We start from the raw sequence: 23,895 nt of genomic DNA on the forward strand, positions 1-23,895 counted from the left end.
GAACACATCATTGTCTGAGTAGTAGGGGATATTGAGAACACATCATAGGCTGTGTAACAGGGGAATATTGAGAACACATCATAGTCTGTGTAGTAAGGGGATATTGAGGACACATCATAGTCTGTGTAGTAGAGGATATTGAGGACACATCATGATCTGTGTAGTAGGGGATATTGAGGACACATTATTGTCCTTGTAGTGGGGAATACTGAGAACACACCATACTCTGTGTATTTGGGGGATATTGAGAACACATCATTGTCTCTGTAGTAGGCAGATATTGAGGGCGCATCATTATCTGTGTAGTGGGGGATATTGAGAACACATAATTGTCTGTGTAGGGGGGATATTGAGAACAAATCAGACGGGGGATATTGAGAACAAATCATTGTCTGTGTAGTAGGAAGATATTTTGAACACATCATAATTTTTGTAGTAGGGGATATTGAGGACACATCATTTTCTGTGTAGTAGGGGATATTGAGGACACATCATCGTCGGTGTAATAGGGGGATAGTGAGAACACATCATTTTCTGTGTAGTAGGGGATATTGAGGACACATCATACTCTGTTTAGTAGGGGGAAATTGAGAGCACATAAACTGTGTAGTAGGGGATATTGAGGAAACATTATTGTCTGTGTAGTAAGGGGATATTGAGAACACATCGAAGTCTGTGTAGTAGGGGATTTCGGTGTAGTAGGAAGATATTTTGAACACATCATAACCTGTGTAGTAGAGGGATATTGAGAAAACATCATTGTTTGTGTAATAGATGGATATTGAGAACACATCATACTCTGTGTAGTAGGGGGATAATGAGAAGACATCATAGTCTGTTTAGTACGGGGATATTGAGAACACATCATTGTCTGTGTAACAGGGGATATTGAGGACACATCATAGTCGGTGTTGTAGGTGATATGGAGAACACATCATTGTCTATGTAGTAGAATAAATTAGAAAACATCAGGTGTAGTATGGGAAATATTGAAACATCATCATTGAGAACACATCATTGTGTAGTAGGGGAATATTGGACACATCATACTGTGTTAGGATATATTGAGAACACATCATAGTCTGTGTAGTAGGGGATATTGAGAACATATAAACTGTGTAGTAGGGGGATATTGAGAACACATCATAGTCTGTCTAGTAGGGGATATTGAGGACAAATCATTGTCTGTGTAGTAGAAAGATATTTTGAACACATCATAATCTGTGTAGTAGGGGATATTGAGAACACATCATAGTCTGTGAAGTTGGGGATATTGAGAACACATCGTTGTCTGTGAAGTGGGGAATATTGAGAACACATCATTGTCTGTGTAACAGGGGATATTGAGGACACATCATAGTCGGTGTTGTAGATGATATTGAGAACACATAATTGTCCCAAGAGAACTACAAACAACAGAAGTATGTAGGCTTAATGCATCTATATTACCTTGTGGAGGCATAAAAAATTGAAATCATTGATGAATTGTATTGCATCACTTTAATCTTTCCAGTACCTTACTGGTACATATCCCAGTTATCTGCCCTTGATTCTACTGACAGATAGTGCATGCAAAAATTGTAGTTATTCTGCAGAGTGGCCTATAAATATCTATACAATTACACAGATAAATACATTAAAGTTACCCTTTATAACACAATAATTTTCAAATGAAATCAACTTAACTTCTGAAATAATTTCAACCTGAAACAGAATGCACTAACTTTCTTGTTACTCTACACATAGAAGCAAAATAGTACACAAAAAAAAACCCCAAAAAATACAAATTCCCACCTGATTGAGAAAAATAAAATGTTTTCCCACTCTCACAAAAAAGAAAAATGCATTACAGGACTCTACTCTTAATATTTAATTTTAGCGGTAGAAGGGTTTGCCATACACCTAAGGAGTTTTATCAGAACACACAGTTAAATCACCATATCATACAGCTTACTTCACCATATCATACAGATTACTTCACCATATCATACAGCTTACTTCACCATATCATACAGATTACTTCACCATATCATACAGCTTACTTCACCACAGCTTACTTCATCATATCATACAGCTTACTTCACCACAGCTTACTTCACCATATCATACAGCTTACTTCATCATATCATACAGCTTACTTCACCACAGCTTACTTCACCATATCATACAACTTACTTCACCATATACAGCTTACTTCACCATATCATACAGCTTACTTCACCATATACAGCTTACTTCACCATATCATACAGCTTACTTCAACATAACAAACAGCTTACTTCACCATATCATACAGCTTACTTCAACATAACAAACAGCTTACTTCACCATATCATACAGCTTACTTCACTATATCATACAGCTTACTTCACCACAGCTTACTTCACCATATCATACAGCTTACTTCACTATATCATACAGCTTACTTCACCGTGACATACATCTTACTTTACCACAGCTTACTTCACCATATCATACAGCTTACTTCACCATATCATACAGCTTACTTCACCACAGCTTACTTCATCATATCATACAGCTTACTTCACCACAGCTACCATATCATACAGCTTACTTCACCATATACAGCTTACTTCATCATATCATACAGCTTACTTCATCATATCATACAGCTTACTTCACCACAGCTTACTTCACCATATCATACAACTTACTTCACCATATACAGCTTACTTCACCATATCATACAACTTACTTCACCATATACAGCTTACTTCACCATATCATACAGCTTACATCACCACATCATACAGCTTACTTCACCGTGACATACATCTTACTTTACCATATCATACAGCTTACTTCACCATATCATACAGCTTACTTCACCACAGCTTACTTCATCATATCATACAGCTTACTTCACCACAGCTACCATATCATACAGCTTACTTCACCACAGCTTACTTCACCATATCATACAGCTTACTTCACCACAGCTTACTTCACCACATCATATAGCTTACTTCACCACAACTTACTTCATCATATCATACAGCTTACTTCACCGTATCATACAGCTTACTTTACCGCAGTTTACTTCACCATATCATACAGTTTACTTCACCATATCATACAGCTTACTTTACCACAGCTTACTTCATCATATCATACAGCTTACTTCATCATATCATACAGCTTACTTCACCACAGCTTACTTCACCATATCATACAACTTACTTCACCATATACAGCTTACTTCACCATATCATAAAGCTTACTTCACCATATCATACAGCTTACATCACCATATCATACAGCTTACTTCACTGTAACATACAGCTTACTTCACCATAACATACAGCTTACTTCACCATATCATACAGCTTACATCACTATATCATACAGCTTACTTCACCATATCATACAGCTTACTTCAACATAACATACAGCTTACTTCACTATATCATACAGCTTACTTCACCATATCATACAGCTTACTTCACCGTAACATACAGCTTACTTCACTGTAACATACAGCTTACTTCACCATATCATACAGCTTACATCACCATATCATACAGCTTACTTCACCGTAACATACAGCTTACTTCACTGTAACATACAGCTTACTTCACCATATCATACAGCTTACTTCAACATAACATACAGCTTACTTCACCATATCATACAGCTTACTTCACTATATCATACAGCTTACTTCACTGTAACATACATCTTACTTTACCATATCATACAACTTACTTCACCATATACAGCTTACTTCACCATATCATACAGCTTACTTCACCATATACAGCTTACTTCACTATATCATACAGCTTACATCACCATATCATACAGCTTACATCACCGTAACATACAGCTTACTTCACTGTAACATACAGCTTACTTCACCATATCATACAGCTTACTTCAACATAACATACAGCTTACTTCACCATATCATACAGCTTACTTCAACATAACATACAGCTTACTTCACCATATCATACAGCTTACTTCACCATATCATACAGCTTACTTCACCATATCATACAGCTTACTTCACCACAGCTTACTTCACCATATCATACAGCTTACTTCACCACAGCTTACTTCACCATATCATACAGCTTACTTCACCATATCATACAGCTTACTTCACCATATCATACAGCTTACTTCACCGTAACATACAGCTTACTTCACTGTAACATACAGCTTACTTCACCATATCATACAGCTTACTTCAACATAACATACAGCTTACTTCACCATATCATACAGCTTACTTCACCATATCATACAGCTTACTTCACCACAGCTTACTTCACCATATCATACAGCTTACTTCACCATATCATACAGCTTACTTCACCATATCATACAGCTTACTTCACCATATCTTACAGCTTACTTCACCACAGCTTACTTCACCACAGCTTACTTCATCATATCATACAGCTTACTTCACCATATCATACAGCTTACTTCACCATATCATACAGCTTACTTCACCAAAGCCTACTTCACCATATCATACAGCTTACTTCACCACAGCTTACTTCATCATACAGCTTACTTCACCACAGCTTACTTCACCACAGCTTACTTCATCATATCATACAGCTTACTTCACCATATCATACAGCTTACTTCACCACAGCTTACTTCACCATATCATACAGCTTAGTTCATCATATACGGCTTACTTCACCATATCATACAGCTTACATCACCACAGCTTACTTCATCATATCATACAGCTTACTTCACCACAGCTTACTTCACCACAACTTACTTTACCATATCATACAGCTTACTTTACCACAGCTTACTTCACCATATCATACAGCTTACTTCACCATATCATACAGCTTAATTCACCACAGCTTACTTCACCATATCATACAGCTTAGTTCATCATATCATACAGCTTACTTCACCACAGCTTACTTCATCATATCATACAGCTTACTTCACCACAGCTACCATATCATACAGCTTACTTCACCACAGCTACCATATCATACAGCTTACTTCACCACAGCTTACTTCACCATATCATACAGCTTACTTCACCACAGCTTACTTCACCACAACTTACTTCATCATATCATACAGCTTACTTCACCGTATCATACAGCTTACTTTACCGCAGTTTACTTCACCATATCATACAGTTTACTTCACCATATCATATAGCTTACTTTACCACAGCTTACTTCATCATATCATACAGCTTACTTCATCATATCATACAGCTTACTTCACCACAGCTTACTTCACCATATCATACAACTTACTTCACCATATACAGCTTACTTCACTATATCATACAGCTTACTTCACCATATCATACAGCTTACTTCACCGTAACATACAGCTTACTTCACTGTAACATACAGCTTACTTCACCATATCATACAGCTTACATCACCATATCATACAGCTTACATCACCATATCATACAGCTTACTTCACCGTAACATACAGCTTACTTCACCATATCATACAGCTTACATCACCATATCATACAGCTTACTTCACCGTAACATACAGCTTACTTCACTGTAACATACAGCTTACTTCACCATATCATACAGCTTACTTCAACATAACATACAGCTTACTTCACCATATCATACAGCTTACTTCACCATATCATACAGCTTACTTCACTGTAACATACATCTTACTTTACCATATCATACAACTTACTTCACCATATACAGCTTACTTCACCATATCATACAGCTTACTTCACCATATACAGCTTACTTCACTATATCATACAGCTTACATCACCATATCATACAGCTTACTTCACCGTAACATACAGCTTACTTCACTGTAACATACAGCTTACTTCACCATATCATACAGCTTACTTCAACATAACATACAGCTTACTTCACCATATCATACAGCTTACTTCACCATATCATACAGCTTACTTCACCACAGCTTACTTCACCATATCATACAGCTTACTTCACCATATCATACAGCTTACTTCACCACAGCTTACTTCACCATATCATACAGCTTAGTTCATCATATCATACAGCTTACTTCACCAAAGCCTACTTCACCATATCATACAGCTTACTTCACCACAGCTTACTTCATCATATCATACAGCTTACTTCACCACAGCTTACTTCACCACAGCTTACTTCACCATATCATACAGCTTACTTCACCACAGCTTACTTCACCATATCATACAGCTTACTTCACCACAGCTTACTTCACCATATCTTACAGCTTACTTCACCACAGCTTACTTCATCATATCATACAGCTTACTTCACCATATCATACAGCTTACTTCACCACAGCTTTCTTGACCATATCATACAGCTTACTTCACCACAGCTTACTTCACCATATACAGCTTACTTCACCAGCTTACTTCACCATATCATACAGCTTACTTCACCACAGCTTTCTTGACCATATCATACAGCTTACTTCACCACAGCTTACTTCACCATATCATACAGCTTAGTTCATCATATACAGCTTACTTCACCAAAGCCTACTTCACCATATCATACAGCTTACATCACCACAGCTTACTTCATCATATCATACAGCTTACTTCACCACAGCTTACTTCACCACAACTTACTTTACCATATCATACAGCTTCACCACATCTTACTTTACCACAGCTTACTTCACCATATCATACAGCTTACTTCACCATATCATACAGCTTAATTCACCACAGCTTACTTCACCATATCATACAGCTTAGTTCATCATATCATACAGCTTACTTCACCACAGCTTACTTCACCATATCATACAGCTTACTTCACCACATCTTACTTCACCATATTATACAGCTTACTTCACCATATCATACAGCTTACTTCACCATATCATACAGCTTACTTCACCACAGCTTACTTCACCATATCATACAGCTTAGTTCATCATATCATACAGCTTACTTTACCACAGCTTTCTTCACCATATCATACAGCTTACTTCACCACAGCTTACTTCACCATATCATACAGCTTACTTCACCATGTCATACAGCTTAATTCACCACAGCTTACTTCACCATATCATACAGCTTAGTTCATCATATCATACAGCTTACTTTACCACAGCTTACTTCACCATATCATACAGCTTACTTCACCATATCATACAGCTTACTTCACCACAGCTTACTTCACCATTTATACCAGTTATCTCATCACACCTCATCAATCACCTGTACATTACATAATACCACTGGTCTGCCTTAGTTGACATTTCCAACTTACCAATAGTTGATAAAGATTAAAATGTTTGATATTTAAATACTTCTGACCTATCTACAGCATTGTTAATTCTCTTCTAAGAAAATACTCCAATTTACTTTAGGTGTGATATTTCTTCAAATTACAGTTGTAATGATCACAGGGATTTGGCATGAATTAGTGACGAACAGTCCATCTATACATTGTATGTATTATTAGAGACTATAATACATATATATATGGACAGTGGGTTGAGAATTTGTGCCAAATTCCTTTGATAATGATAAGGAAAATATTGTTTTGGCAGGAATTAAGTCAAAACAATACATTTTCATTCAGATCATTGTAACTTACTACATTCAAATGTTTTAAAGTCACAACCAACTTATTTACCCAAATTTTAAAGTAAAATGACATGCAAAATAATGTATCACAAACGCGTAAAATATTGATGATTCATGACTGTTAGCATTGTTCCTTTGACACTGATAACATCCCATTTTCTCATGACAGGAGTGTTTATATTATTCCATTAAATGTTTGGATTGTTAGAGCATACTGTCTGTAAGTCTCAATCCTCACCCCAAGCCTCAATCGTTTCTCTAAACCTCCATCCTCTCTCCTACCCTTCATCCACTCCCAAAACCTGTATCTTCTTCCCAAGCTTTAATCCTCTTCCAAAACCGTATACCCAAGCCACCATCCACTCCCTAAACCTGTATCTTCTTCCCAAGCTTTAATCCTCTTCCAAAACCGTATACCCAAGCCACCATCCACTCCCTAAGCCTGTATCTTCTTCAAAAGCTTTAATCCTCTTCCAAAACCATATACCCAAGCCACCATCCACTCCCTAAGCCTGTATCTTCTTTCAAAACTTTAATCCTCTTCCAAACCCTATATCCTACCCTTGATCCACTCCCATCCCCTACCCAAGTCTTCTCCACACATTCAGTTGATTCTCAGTTGTGTCCCTTAGCCTCCATCCTCTCCCAAAGTCAGCATTATTTAACATTGTCTCAATCCTCTCCCCATGCATCCATCCTTGACCCAGCCTCACATTCATCTTCTTCTCAATTCTCCATCCATTCCCCAAGCTTGCATCTTCTCCATAATTCTTAATCTTTTTCCAAAGCCTACATCCTTGCCTCCATCTCCCCAAGCCCTCATCTCTTTTTGCCTCCATCATCTCCTGCAAATAAATTCCATTCCTCTCCTCCATCTCCACCATTGCTTTCCTAGGCTCTTTATTCTCCACTGCCTCCATCTTCTCCAAAACTGGATCCTCTCCTTTGGCCTACGTTCTTTCCAAAAGACTTCATACTCTACCCAGTCTTTATCCTTACCTCGACCTCAATCCTCCCCTAGTCTTCATATTCTCCCAATCCCTGATATTTCCCCCAGCCTCAGTCCTTGCAGCAACTTCCATCCATGTCCCTGCCTCAGTCCTTTCCCCGGCCTCCATCCTCTCCCTAGCACTTGTCCTTTCCTCTGCCTCAATCTTCGCCCAAGCCTCCATCGTCTCCCCAGCCTCCATCCTAATGCCTGCCTTAGTCCTCCCCTCAACCTCCATCCTCATGCCTGCCTCAGCCTTCACCCCAGCCTCCATCCTAATGCCTGCCTCAGTCTTCACCCCAGCCTCCATCCTCATGCCTGCCTCAGTCCTCACCCCAGCCTCCATCCTCATGCCTGCCTCAGTCTTCACTCCAGCCTCCATCCTAATGCCTGCCTCAGTCCTCACCCCCAGCCTCCATCCTCATGCCTGCCTTAGTCCTCACCCCAGCCTCCATCCTCATGACTGCCTCAGTCCTCACCCCAGCCTCCATCCTCGTGCCTGCCTCAGTCTTCACCCCAGCCTCCATCTTCATGCCTGCCTCAGTCCTCGCCCCAGCCTCCATCGTCCCCCCAGCCTTCATCCTCGCCCCAGCCTCCTTCAGTAACCTGTAAATATATTATGTCTAGACAGATTTGTGTTATGATATGGAAATCATCATCTTCACAAAATAAGGTATTTAACAGCATTACATATAGTGACTTGATCTTTTAGCAGGGCCAACACAAACATCATATATATCTATCATCACATACTCACTGTATGTTTGTAGTATTCTACAGCTAGGATGCTTAAAAAACTAGCTAAACATATTGTTATAAAATAAACCTAACATGCCCATACAAGCCATGCCTATTTTCATTTACATTATGTTCAAACTCATTTTAGTCAAACCTACTGACATATTTGATGTTCATGCTTATGTTATGGTGTATGACAGCAAAAGAGATTTTTTCTTTATTCATCATTGTTTTTTGGAAAAAAAGTCATAAAGGGATACCAATGTGTAGTTATAGGAATGAGCGTGTCTGATAATTACAATATCAATGACTCAAGTGGACCAGTTTTATTTAGGCCTATAAACCTAGAGTAACATTAAAACCACATTATCTTATAGTGTATGGTGATTTTATGTATTATTCACATAATAATAAGTGATGACCTTTACAACAGTAAACTACAGCAAGGAAATTGATACATCTATTCAAAAAGGAACCTAACTACTCACAGAGTACCTGGTTCATGTTCTCACATTTAGAGAAAGAATAAAGGAAAAACTGGGGTACTCACATTCTCTGTTTCTGCAACATTGTATTTCATGCTTATTGTGGAAGTACTTTTGTCACCTGACAAAGGCATGTTTGCTATTCTAGCTTCCTTCACATCAGTTCCAGCTGTTGCAGCATCTCTGACAACAGTAGTAGCAGTTCCAATGTCACTAGCAGTTGTGCCAGTATTTCCAGAAAATGTAGAAATTGTATGCGTTATATGTGGAGTCATATCCGCAAAGAAGTCACATACCTCTTTTTCTGCTTGTATTTTCTTGACCTCAATATCCATGATGTACTCTGAGCCAAGGGCTCTAGTCTTGATTGAAGGTTTAGGTTTTTTAACAGATTTAAGTGACAGAGCAGATGATGACTTGCCTGTTACTGACAAACTGTTCTGAAGGTCATTATTAGGACTACATATTGAATCAGTATTTTTGTTGTTAATTTGATTAGCTGCTGACCAATCAGAATCCCAGTCTGTTGACTCAGAAAGAAATACTCCTGTTGACTCCATTACTCTTTCATCATCACTAATCACATGCTTGGTTTGTAGATCATCTATCACAGACTCAAACTGACTCAATTCGCTGTCATCTACATCAAACTGTTCCTCGTTTGTGTCATCCCATCCAGTCCAATCCTCCGGATCTTGATCTTTCCTGATGTCACTTGCCAAATTTTCATCTGATCCACTGACATCCCTGTGTGTGTGGTCTGTTGTCTCCGTAGTGAGATCTTCACTCAACTCTTCCACACCATATCCAACAATCTCATCCCCTTCACTGACTGTTATCTTTTCGGATTTCACTGTAACACAAACAAACCTTTAAGGGCACTGACTGGCATTCTTCTGTTTGATATTTAGTATTTAACTTAAACTGTCATCAATACCTACATACATGTACAATGACTTTCCATATTTTGGTTAACTTTAACTATGCTTTGTTTCATATTAGGCCTTTACGTCAATTTCCATAACCACAGAATATTTAACATTTTGTGCAATTTTGTAAGGAATCCCTCATTATATCAAAACTTCAGTATGTATTGACTACAGCTGTGCATGTGTATAACTTTAGGATGAACTGACGATAGCTGTCCATGTGGACAACTTCATCTTGTGTTGACTACAGCTGTGCAGGTGTATAACTTCAGTGTGTATTGACTATAGCTGGACATGTGTATAACTTCAGTATGAATGACTACAGCTGTGTATGTGGACAACTTCATCTTGTGCTGAATACATGACTACAGCTGTGAATGTGTATAACTTCAGTATGTTCTGACTACAGCTGTGCATGTGGACAACTTCATCTTGTTCTGACTACATGACTACAGCTGTGCATGTGTATAACTTCAGTATGTATTGACTACAGTTGTGCATAACAGTATGTATTGACTACAGCTGTGCATGTGGACAACTTCAGTATGTATTGACTACAGCTGTGCATGTGTATAACTTAATCTTGTGCTGACTACATGACTACAGCTGTGCATGTGTATAACTACAGTATGTATTGACAACAGATGTGAATGTGTATAACTTCAGTATGTATTGAATACAGCTGTGCAGGTGTATAATTCAGTATGTACTGACTACAGCTGTGCATGTGTATAACTTCAGTATGTATTGACTACAGCCGTGCATGTGTAAAACTTCAGTATGTATTGAACACAGCTGTGCATGTGTATAACTCAGCTATGCATGTGTATAACTTATCTTGTACTGACTACATGACTACAGCTGTGCATGTGTATAACAACAGTATGTATTGACAACAGATGTGAATGTGTATAACTTCAGTATGACTACATGACTACAGCTGTGCATGTGTATAACTTAATCTTGTGCTGACTATATGACTACAGCTGTGCATGTGTATAACTGACTACAGCTGTATGTGTATAACTTCAGTATGTACATGACTACAGCTGTGCATGTGTATAACTTCAGTATGTATTGACTACAGCTGTGCATGTGTATAACTTCAGTATGTATTTACTACAGCTGTGCAGGTGTATAACTTCAGTATGTATTGACTACAGCTATGCATGTGGACAACTTCATCTTGTGCTGACTACATGACCACAGCTGTGCATGTGTATAACTTCAGTATGTACTGACTACAGCTGTGCATGTGGACAACTTACAGCTGTATGTGTATTGACCACAGCTGTGCATGTGTATAAGTTCAGTATGTATTGACTACAGCTGTGCATGTGGACAACTTCAGTATGTATTGACTACAGCTGGGCATGTGTATAACTCAGTATGTATTGACTACAGTGCATGTGTATAATTCAGTATGTACTGACTACAGCTGTGCATGTGTATAACTTCAGGATGTATTGACTACAGCCGTGCATGTGTAAAACTTCAGTATGTATTGACTACAGCTGGGCATGTGTATAACTTCAGTATGTACTGAGTACAGCTGTGCATGTGTATAACTTAATCTTGTGCTGACTACATGACTACAGCTGTGCATGTGTATAACTTCAGTATGTATTGACTACAGCCGTGCCTGTGTAAAACTTCAGTATGTATTGACTACAGCTGTGCATGTGTATAACCTCAGTATGTATTGACTACAGCTGTGCATGTGTATAACTTCAGTATGTATTGACTACAGCTGTGCATGTGTATAACTTCAGTATGTATTGACTACAGCTGTGCATGTGTATAACTTCAGTATGTATTGACTACAGCCGTGCATGTGTAAAACTTCAGTATGTATTGAACACAGCTGTGCATGTGTATAACTTATCTTGTACTGACTACATGACTACAGCTGTGCTTGTGTAAAACTTCAGTATGTATTAAACACAGCTGTGCATGTGTATAACTTATCTTGTACTGACTACATGACTACAGCTGTGCATGTGTATAACTTCAGTATGTATTGACTACAGCTGTGCATGTGTATAACTTCAGTATGTATTGACTACAGCTGTGCATGTGTATGTATTGACTACAGCTGTGCATGTGTATAACTTCAGTATGTATTGACTACAGCTGTGCATGTGGACAAATTCAGTATGTATTGACTACAGATGTGAATGTGTATAACTTCAGTATGTATTGACTACAGCTGTGCATGTGTATAACTTCAGTATGTATTGACTACAGCTGTGCATGTGTATAACTTAATCTTGTGCTGACTACATGACTACAGCTGTGCATGTGTATAACTTCAGTATGTATTGACTACAGATGTGCATGTGTATAACTTCAGTATGTATTGACTACAGCTGTGCATGTGTATAACTTCAGTATGTATTGACTACAGATGTGAATGTGTATAACTTCAGTATGAATGACTACAGCCGTGCTTGTGTACAACTTCAGTATGTATTAAACACAGCTGTGCATGTGTATAACTTCAGTATTGTATACACTGTGAATGTGTATAACTTAACTATGACTACAGCTGTGCATGTGTATAACTTCAGTATGTATTGACTACAGACTACAGCTGTGCATGTGTATAACTTCAGTATGTATTGAACTACAGCTGTGCATGTGTATAACTTACTCTTGTGCATGTGTATAACTACAGTATGACTACAGCTGTGCATGTGTATAACTTCAGTATGTATTGACTACAGCTGTGCATGTGTATAACTTCAGTATGTATTGACTACAGATGTGAATGTGTATAACTTATCTTGTATGTACATGACTACAGCTGTGCATGTGTATAACTTCAGTATGTATTGACTACAGCTGTGCATGTGTATAACTTCAGTATGTATTGTATGTGCATGTGTATAACTTCAGTATACATGACTAAAGCCGTGCATGTGTAAAACTTCAGTATGTATTGAACACAGCTGTGCATGTGTATAACTTATCTTGTACTGACTACATGACTACAGCTGTGCAAGTGTATAATTTAGTATGTACTGACTACAGCTGTGCATGTGTATAACTTCAGTATGCATTGACTACAGCTGTGCATGTGTATAACTTCAGTATGTATTGACTACAGCCATGCATGTGTAAAACTTGTATAACTACAGCTGTGCTATGTATGACTACAGCTGTGCATGTGTAAAACTTCAGTATGTATTGACTACAGCTGTGCATGTGTATAACTTCAGTATGTACTGACTACAGCTATGCATGTGTAAAACTTCAGTATGTATTGACTACAGCTGGGCATGTGTATAACTTCAGTATGTACTGAGTACAGCTGTGCATGTGTATAACTTAAGTATGTATTGACTACAGCTGTGCATGTGTATAATATGTATGTATTAACTACAGCTACAGCTGTGTGTATAACTTGACTACAGCTGTGCATGTGTATAACTTCATGTATTACAGCTGTGCATGTGTAACTTCAGTACTGACTACATGTGCATGTGTATAACTACATGACTATTGTACAGCATGTGCAGTATGTATTGACTACAGCTGTGCATGTGTATAACTTCAGTATGTATGACTACAGCTGTGCATGTGTATAACTTCAGTATGACTACAGCTATGCATGTGTATAACTTCAGTATGTATTGACTACAGCCGTGCATGTGTAAAACTTCAGTATGTACTGACTACAGCTGTACATGTATACAACTTCATCTTGTGCTGACTACTTCTGTGCATGTGTATAACTTCAGTATGTATTGACTACAGCTGTGCATGTGTATAACTTCAGTATGTACTGACTACAGCTATGCATGTGTAAAACTTCAGTATGTATTGACTACAGCATGTGCATGTGTATAACTGTGCATGTGTATAACTACAGTATGTATTGACAACAGATGTGAATGTGTATAACTTCAGTATGTATTGAATACAGCTGTGCAGGTGTATAATTCAGTATGTATTGACTAAAGCCGTGCATGTGTAAAACTTCAGTATGTATTGAACACAGCTGTGCATGTGTATAACTTCAGTATGTATTGAACTACAGCTGTGCATGTTTCAGTATGTACATGACTACAGCTGTGCATGTGTATAACTTCAGTATGTATTGACTACAGCTGTGCATGTGTATAACTTCAGTATGTATTAAACACAGCTGTGCTGTGCATGTGTATAACTTATCTTGTATGTGTATAACAGTATGTATTGACTACAGCTGTGCATGTGTATAACTACAGTATGTATTGACAACAGATGTGAATAATTCAGTATGTACAGTATGTACTGACTACAGCTGTGCATGTGTATAACTTCAGTATGTATTGACTACAGCTGTGCATGTGTATAACTTAATCTTGTGCTGACTACATGACTACAGCTGTGCATGTGTATAACTACAGTATGTATTGACAACAGATGTGAATGTGTATAACTTCAGTATGTATTGAATACAGCTGTGCAGGTGTATAATACAGTATGTACTGACTACAGCTGTGCATGTGTATATCTTCAGTATTTATTGACTACAGCTGTGCATGTGTATAACTTCAGTATGTAATGACTACAGCTGTGCATGTGTATAACTTCAGTATGTACATGACTACAGCTGTGCATGTATACTTCTTGACTAACTTGTATGTATTGACTACAGCTGTGCATGTGTATAACTTCAGTATGTATTGACTACAGCTGTGCATGTGTATAACTAACTACAGCCGTGCATGTGTAAAACTTCAGTATGTACTGACTACAGCTGTGCATGTGTATAACTTCAGTATGTACTGAACACAGCGGTGCAAGTGTATAACTTATCTTGTACTGACTACATGACTACAGATGTGTATAACTTCAGTATGTATTGACTACAGCTGTGCATGTGTATAACTTCAGTATTGTGCTGACTACATGACTACAGCTGTGCATGTGTACAACTTCAGTATGTATTAAACACAGCTGTGCATGTGTATAACTTATCTTGTACTGACTACATGACTACAGCTGTGCATGTGTATAACTACAGTATGTATTGACAACAGCTGTGCATGTGTATAACTTCAGTATGTATTGACTACAGCTGTGCATGTGTAAAACTTCAGTATGTATTGAACACAGCTGTGCATGTGTATAACTTATAGTATGTATTGTAACTACAGCTGTGCAGGTGTATAATTCAGTATGTACTGACTACAGCTGTGCATGTGTATAACTTCAGTATGTATTGACTACAGCCGTGCATGTGTAAAACTTCAGTATGTATTGAATACAGCTGTGCAGGTGTATAATTCAGTATGTACTGACTACAGCTGTGCATGTGTATAACTTCAGGATGTATTGACTACAGCCGTGCATGTGTAAAACTTCAGTATGTATTGAACACAGCTGTGCATGTTTATAACTTATCTTGTACTGACTACATGACTACAGATGTGAATGTGTATAACTTCAGTATGTATTGACTACAGCTGTGCATGTGTATAACTTAATCTTGTGCTGACTATATGACTACAGCTGTGCATGTGTATAACTACAGTATGTATTGACAACAGATGTGAATGTGTATAACTTCAGTATGTATTGAATACAGCTGTGCAGGTGTATAATTCAGTATGTACTGACTACAGCTGTGCATGTGTATAACTTCAGTATGTATTGACTACAGCTGTGCATGTGTATAACTTAATCCTGTGCTGACAACATGACTACAGCTGTGCATGTGTATAACTACAGTATGTATTAACAACAGATGTGCATGTGTATAACTTCAGTATGTATTGAATACAGCTGTGCAGGTGTATAACTTAATCTTGTGCTGATTTCATGACTACAGCTGTGCAGGTGTATAACTTCAGTGTGTATTGACTATAACTGGGCATGTGTATAACTTCAGTATGTATTGACTACAGCTGTGCATATGTATAACTTCAGTATGTACTGTCTACAGCTGTGCATGTATACCTTAATCTTGTGCTGACTACATGACTACAGCTGTGCATGTGTATAACTTCAGTATGTAATAACTACAGCCGTGCATGTGTAAAACTTCAGTATGTACTGACTACAGCTGTGCATGTGTATAACTTCAGTATGTACTGACTACAGCTGTGTATGTGTATAACTTAATCTTGTGTTGACTACATGACTACAGCTGTGCAGGTGTATAACTTCAGTATGTATTGACTACAGCTATGCATGTGGACAACTTCATCTTGTGCTGACTACAGCTGTGCATGTGTATAACTTCAGTATGTAATGACTACAGCTGTGCATGTGTATAACTTCAGTATGTATTAAACACAGCTGTGCATGTGTATAACTTATCTTGTACTGACTACATGACTACAGCTGTGCATGTGTATAACTTCAGTATGTATTGACTACAGCTGTGCATGTGTAAAACTTCAGTATGTATTGAACACAGCTGTGCATGTGTATAACTTATCTTGTACTGACTACATGACTACAGATGTGAATGTGTATAACTTCAGTATGTATTGACTACAGCCGTGCATGTGTAAAACTTCAGTATGTATTGAACACAGCAGTGCATGTGTATAACTTATCTTGTACTGACTACATGACTACAGATGTGAATGTGTATAACTTCAGTATGTATTGAATACAGCTGTGCATGTGTATAACTTCAGTATGTATTGACTACAGATGTGAATTTGTATAACTTCAGTATGAATGACTACAGCCGTGCTTGTGTAAAACTTCAGTATGTATTAAACACAGCTGTGCATGTGTATAACTTATCTTGTACTGACTACATGACTACAGCTGTGCATGTGTATAACTACAGTATGTATTGACAACAGATGTGAATGTGTATAACTTCAGTATGTATTGAATACAGCTGTGCAGGTGTATAATACAGTATGTACTGACTACAGCTGTGCATGTGTATATCTTCAGTATGTATTGACTACAGCTGTGCATGTGTATAACTTAATCTTGTGCTGACTACATGACTACAGCTGTGCATGTGCACGTGTATCACTTCAGTATGTATTGACTACAGCTGTGCATGTGTATAACTACAGTATGTATTGACAACAGATGTGAATGTGTATAACTTCAGTATGTATTGAATACAGCTGTGCAGGTGTATAACTTAATAGTATGACTACAGCTGTGCATGTGTATAACTTCAGTGTGTATTATAACAGTGTGTGTATGTATTGAACTACAGCTGTGCATGTGTATAACTTCAGTATGTACTGACATGACTACAGCTGTGCATGTGTATAACTTACAGTATGTGTACTTACATGACTACAGCTGTGCATGTGTATAACTTCAGTATGTATTGACTACAGTTGTGCATGTGTATAACTTCAGTATGTATTGACTACAGCTGTGCATGTGGACAACTTCAGTATGTACTGACTACAGCTGTGCATGTGTATACAGTATGTATGACTACAGCTGTGCATGTGTATAACTTCAGTATGTATTGACTACAGCTGTGCATGTGTATAACTTGAACTACAGCTGTGCATGTGTATAATGTACTGACTACATGACTACAGCTGTGCATGTGTATAACTTCAGTATGTATTGTGCATGTGTATAACACTGACTACAGACTGTGCATGTGTATAACTTCAGTATGTATTGAATACAGCTGTGCATGTTTATAACTTATCTTGTACTGACTACATGACTACAGATGTGAATGTGTATAACTTCAGTATGTATTGACTACAGCCGTGCATGTGTAAAACACAGCTGTGCATGTGTATGTGACTACATGACTACAGTATGTGACTACATGTGTATAACTTAGTCTTGTACATGTGTATAACTACATGACTACAGCTGTGCAGGTGTATAATTCAGTATGTACTGACTACAGCTGTGCATGTGTATAACTTAATATTGTGCTGACTACATGACTACAGCTGTGCATGTGTGACAGAGATTATGTTTTATGTGTATAACTACACTGACAGAGATTATGTTTTATGTGTATAACTACACTGACAGAGATTATGTTTTATGTGTATAACTACACTGACAGAGATTATGTTTTATGTGTACACTGACAGAGATTATGTTTTATGTGTATAACTACACTGACAGAGATTATGTTTTATGTGTATAACTACACTGACAGAGATTATGTTTTATGTGTATAACTACACTGACAGAGATTATGTTTTATGTGTATAACTACACTGACAGAGATTATGTTTTATGTGTATAACTACACTGACAGAGATTATGTTTTATGTGTACACTGACAGAGATTATGTTTTATATGTACACTGACAGAGATTATGTTTTATGTGTACACTGACAGAGATTATGTTTTATGTGTATAACTACACTGACAGAGATTATGTTTTATGTGTACACTGACAGATATTATGTTTTATGTGTACACTGACAGAGGTTATGTTTTATATGTATAACTACACTGACAGAGATTATGTTTTATGTGTATAACTACACTAACAGAGATTATGTTTTATGTGTACACTGACAGAGATTATGTTTGATGTGTACAACTACACTGACAGAGATTATGTTTTATGTGTATAACTACACTGACAGAGATTATGTTTTATGTGTACACTGACAGAGATTATGTTTTATATGTACACTGACAGAGGTTATGTTTTATGTGTATAACTACACTGACAGAGATTATGTTTTATGTGTATAACTACACTGACAGAGATTATGTTTTATATGTACACTGACAGAGATTATGTTTTATGTGTACACTGACAGAGATTATGTTTTATGTGTACACTGACAGAGATTATGTTTGATATGTACACTGACAGAGATTATGTTTTATGTGTATAACTACACTAACAGAGATTATGTTTTATGTGTACACTGACAGAGATTATGTTTTATGTGTACACTGACAGAGATTATGTTTTATGTGTATAACTACACTGACAGAGATTATGTTTTATGTGTACACTGACAGAGATTATGTTTTATGTGTATAACTACACTGACAGAGATTATGTTTTATGTGTACACTGACAGAGATTATGTTTTATGTGTATAACTACACTGACAGAGATTATGTTTTATGTGTATAACTACACTGACAGAGATTATGTTTTATGTGTATAACTACACTGACAGAGATTATGTTTTATGTGTACACTGACAGAGATTATGTTTTATGTGTACACTGACAGAGATTATGTTTTATGTGTACACTGACAGAGATTATGTTTTATGTGTATAACTACACTGACAGAGATTATGTTTTATGTGTACACTGACAGAGATTATGTTTTATATGTACACTGACAGAGATTATGTTTTATATGTACACTGACAGAGATTATGTTTTATATGTACACTGACAGAGGTTATGTTTTATGTGTACACTGACAGAGATTATGTTTTATGTGTACACTGACAGAGATTATGTTTTATGTGTACACTGACAGAGATTATGTTTTATGTGTACACTGACAGAGATTATGTTTTATGTGTACACTGACAGAGATTATGTTTTATGTGTATAACTACACTGACAGAGATTATGTTTTATGTGTATAACTACACTGACAGAGATTATGTTTTATGTGTATAACTACACTGACAGAGATTATGTTTTATGTGTACACTGACAGAGATTATGTTTTATGTGTACACTGACAGAGATTATGTTTTATGTGTATAACTACACTGACAGAGATTATGTTTTATGTGTATAACTACACTGACAGAGATTATGTTTTATGTGTACACTGACAGAGATTATGTTTTATGTGTACACTGACAGAGATTATGTTTTATGTGTACACTGACAGAGATTATGTTTTATGTGTACACTGACAGAGATTATGTTTTATGTGTATAACTACACTGACAGAGATTATGTTTTATGTGTATCACTACACTGACAGAGATTATGTTTTATGTGTACACTGACAGAGATTATGTTTTATGTGTATAACTACACTGACAGAGATTATGTTTTATGTGTATTACTACACTGACAGAGATTATGTTTTATGTGTATAACTACACTGACAGAGATTATGTTTTATGTGTACACTGACAGAGATTATGTTTTATGTGTACACTGACAGAGATTATGTTTTATGTGTATAACTACACTGACAGAGATTATGTTTTATGTGTATAACTACACTGACAGAGATTATGTTTTATGTGTACACTGACAGAGATTATGTTTTATGTGTACACTGACAGAGATTATGTTTTATGTGTACACTGACAGAGATTATGTTTTATGTGTATAACTACACTGACAGAGATTATGTTTTATTATGTTTTATAACTACACTGACAGAGATTATGCTTTATGTGTACACTCACAGAGATTATGTTTTATGTGTACACTGACAGAGATTATGTTTTATGTGTACACTGACAGAGATTATGTTTTATGTGTACACTGACAGAGATTATGTTTTATGTGTACACTGACAGAGATTATGTTTTATGTGTACACTGACAGAGATTATGTTTTATATGTACACTGACAGAGATTATATTTTATGTGTACACTGACAGAGATTATGTTTTATGTGTATAACTACACTGACAGAGATTATGTTTTATGTGTACACTGACAGAGATTATGTTTTATGTGTACACTGACAGAGATTATGTTTTATGTGTATAACTACACTGAGAGAATTATGTTTTATGTGTATAACTAGACTGACAGAGATTATGTTTTATATGTACACTGACAGAGATTATATTTTATGTGTACACTGACAGAGATTATGTTTTATGTGTACACTGACAGAGATTATGTTTTATGTGTACACTGACAGAGATTATGTTTTATGTGTACACTGACAGAGATTATGTTTTATGTGTATAACTACACTGACAGAGATTATGTTTTATGTGTACACTGACAGAGATTATGTTTTATGTGTACACTGACAGAGATTATGTTTTATATGTACACTGACAGAGATTATGTTTTATGTGTATAACTACACTGACAGAGATTATGTTTTATGTGTATAACTACACTGACAGAGATTATGTTTTATGTGTATAACTACACTGACAGAGATTATGTTTTATGTGTATAACTACACTGACAGAGATTATGTTTTATGTGTACACTGACAGAGATTATGTTTTATGTGTATAACTACACTAACAGAGATTATGTTTTATGTGTATAACTACACTGACAGAGATTATGTTTTATGTGTATAACTACACTGACAGAGATTATGTTTTATGTGTACACTGACAGAGATTATGTTTTATGTGTACACTGACAGAGATTATGTTTTATGTGTACACTGACAGAGATTATGTTTTATGTGTACACTGACAGAGATTATGTTTTATGTGTATAACTACACTGACAGAGATTATGTTTTATGTGTACACTGACAGAGATTATGTTTTATGTGTATAACTACACTGACAGAGATTATGTTTTATGTGTACACTAACAGAGATTATGTTTTATGTGTACACTAACAGAGATTATGTTTTATGTGTATAACTACACTAACAGAGATTATGTTTTATGTGTATAACTACACTAACAGAGATTATGTTTTATGTGTACACTGACAGAGATTATGTTTTATGTGTATAACTACACTGACAGAGATTATGTTTTATGTGTATAACTACACTGACAGAGATTATGTTTTTGTGTATGTACACTGACAGAGATTATGTTTTATGTGTACACTGACAGAGATTATGTTTTATGTGTACACTGACAGAGATTATGTTTTATGTGTACACTGACAGAGATTATGTTTTATGTGTATAACTACACTGACAGAGATTATGTTTTATGTGTACACTGACAGAGATTATGTTTTATGTGTACACTGACAGAGATTATGTTTTATGTGTACACTGACAGAGATTATGTTTTATGTGTACACTGACAGAGATTGTTTTATATGTACACTGACAGAGATTATGTTTTATGTGTACACTGACAGAGATTATGTTTTATGTGTATAACTACACTGACAGAGATTATGTTTTATGTGTATAACTACACTGACAGAGATTATGTTTTATGTGTATAACTACACTGACAGAGATGACAGTGATTATGTTTTATGTGTATAACTACACTGACAGAGATTATGTTTTATGTGTACACTGACAGAGATTATGTTTTATGTGTACACTGACAGAGATTATGTTTTATGTGTACACTGACAGAGATTATGTTTTATATGTACACTGACAGAGATTATGTTTTATGTGTATAACTACACTGACAGAGATTATGTTTTATGTGTACACTGACAGAGATTATGTTTTATGTGTACACTGACAGAGATTATGTTTTATGTGTACACTGACAGAGATTATGTTTTATGTGTACACTGACAGAGATTACACACTGACAGAGATTATGTTTTATGTGTACACTGACAGAGATTATGTTTTATGTGTGACAGAGATTATGTTTTACTACACTGACAGAGATTATGTTTTATGTGTACACTGACAGAGATTATGTTTTATGTGTATAACTACACTGACAAAGATTATGTTTTATGTGTACACTGACAGAGATTATGTTTTATGTGTACACTGACAGAGATTATGTTTTATGTGTACACTGACTGACAGAGATTATGTTTTATGTGTACACTGACAGAGATTATGTTTTATGTGTATAACTACACTGACAGAGATTATGTTTTATGTGTATAACTACACTGACAGAGATTATGTTTTATGTGTATAACTACATGTTTTATGTGTATAACTACACATGACAGAGATTATGTTTTATGTGTATAACTACACTGACAGAGATTATGTTTTATGTGTACACTGACAGAGATTATGTTTTATGTGTATAACTACACTGACAGAGATTATGTTTTATGTGTACACTGGCAGAGATTATGTTTTATGTGTACACTGACAGAGATTATGTTTTATGTGTACACTGACAGAGATTATGTTTTATATGTACACTGACAGAGGTTATGTTTTATGTGTATAACTACACTAACAGAGATTATGTTTTATGTGTACACTGACAGAGATTATGTTTTATATATAACTACACTGACAGAGATTATGTTTTATGTGTACACTGACAGAGATTATGTTTTATGTGTATAACTACACTGACAGAGATTATGTTTTATGTGTATAACTACACTGACAGAGATTATGTTTTATGTGTAACTACACTGACAGAGATTATGTGTATAA

General features: G+C 36.2%; 1 protein-coding gene and 1 long non-coding RNA gene across 2 annotated transcripts in view; both read right to left on the reverse strand.

The window, feature by feature from the left end:
- Positions 1-1,481: 1,481 nt before the first annotated feature.
- Positions 1,482-3,823, reverse strand: LOC132554035 (uncharacterized). Its single transcript, XR_009554381.1, has 2 exons — positions 2,516-3,823; positions 1,482-2,189 (listed from the first exon to the last, which is right to left on the reverse strand). It is a non-coding gene; the product is annotated as an uncharacterized LOC132554035 (long non-coding RNA).
- A 5,278-nt stretch (positions 3,824-9,101) lies between these two features.
- Positions 9,102-23,895, reverse strand: part of LOC132554036 (protein-associating with the carboxyl-terminal domain of ezrin-like) — a 39,508-nt gene continuing 24,714 nt past the window's right edge. The window contains exons 11-12 of the mRNA XM_060218333.1: positions 9,850-10,637; positions 9,102-9,167 (exon numbers count right to left, since the gene is read on the reverse strand). Of these exons, the coding sequence (XP_060074316.1) occupies positions 9,102-9,167; positions 9,850-10,637 (854 nt within the window). The remainder of the gene's footprint in view (positions 9,168-9,849; positions 10,638-23,895) is intronic.

The sequence above is a fragment of the Ylistrum balloti genome, unplaced genomic scaffold (genome assembly GCF_031769215.1).
Source record: "Ylistrum balloti isolate Yb309-2 unplaced genomic scaffold, AGI_CSIRO_Ybal_v1 Utg370372, whole genome shotgun sequence".
NCBI classification, from domain to species: Eukaryota; Metazoa; Mollusca; class Bivalvia; order Pectinida; family Pectinidae; genus Ylistrum; species Ylistrum balloti.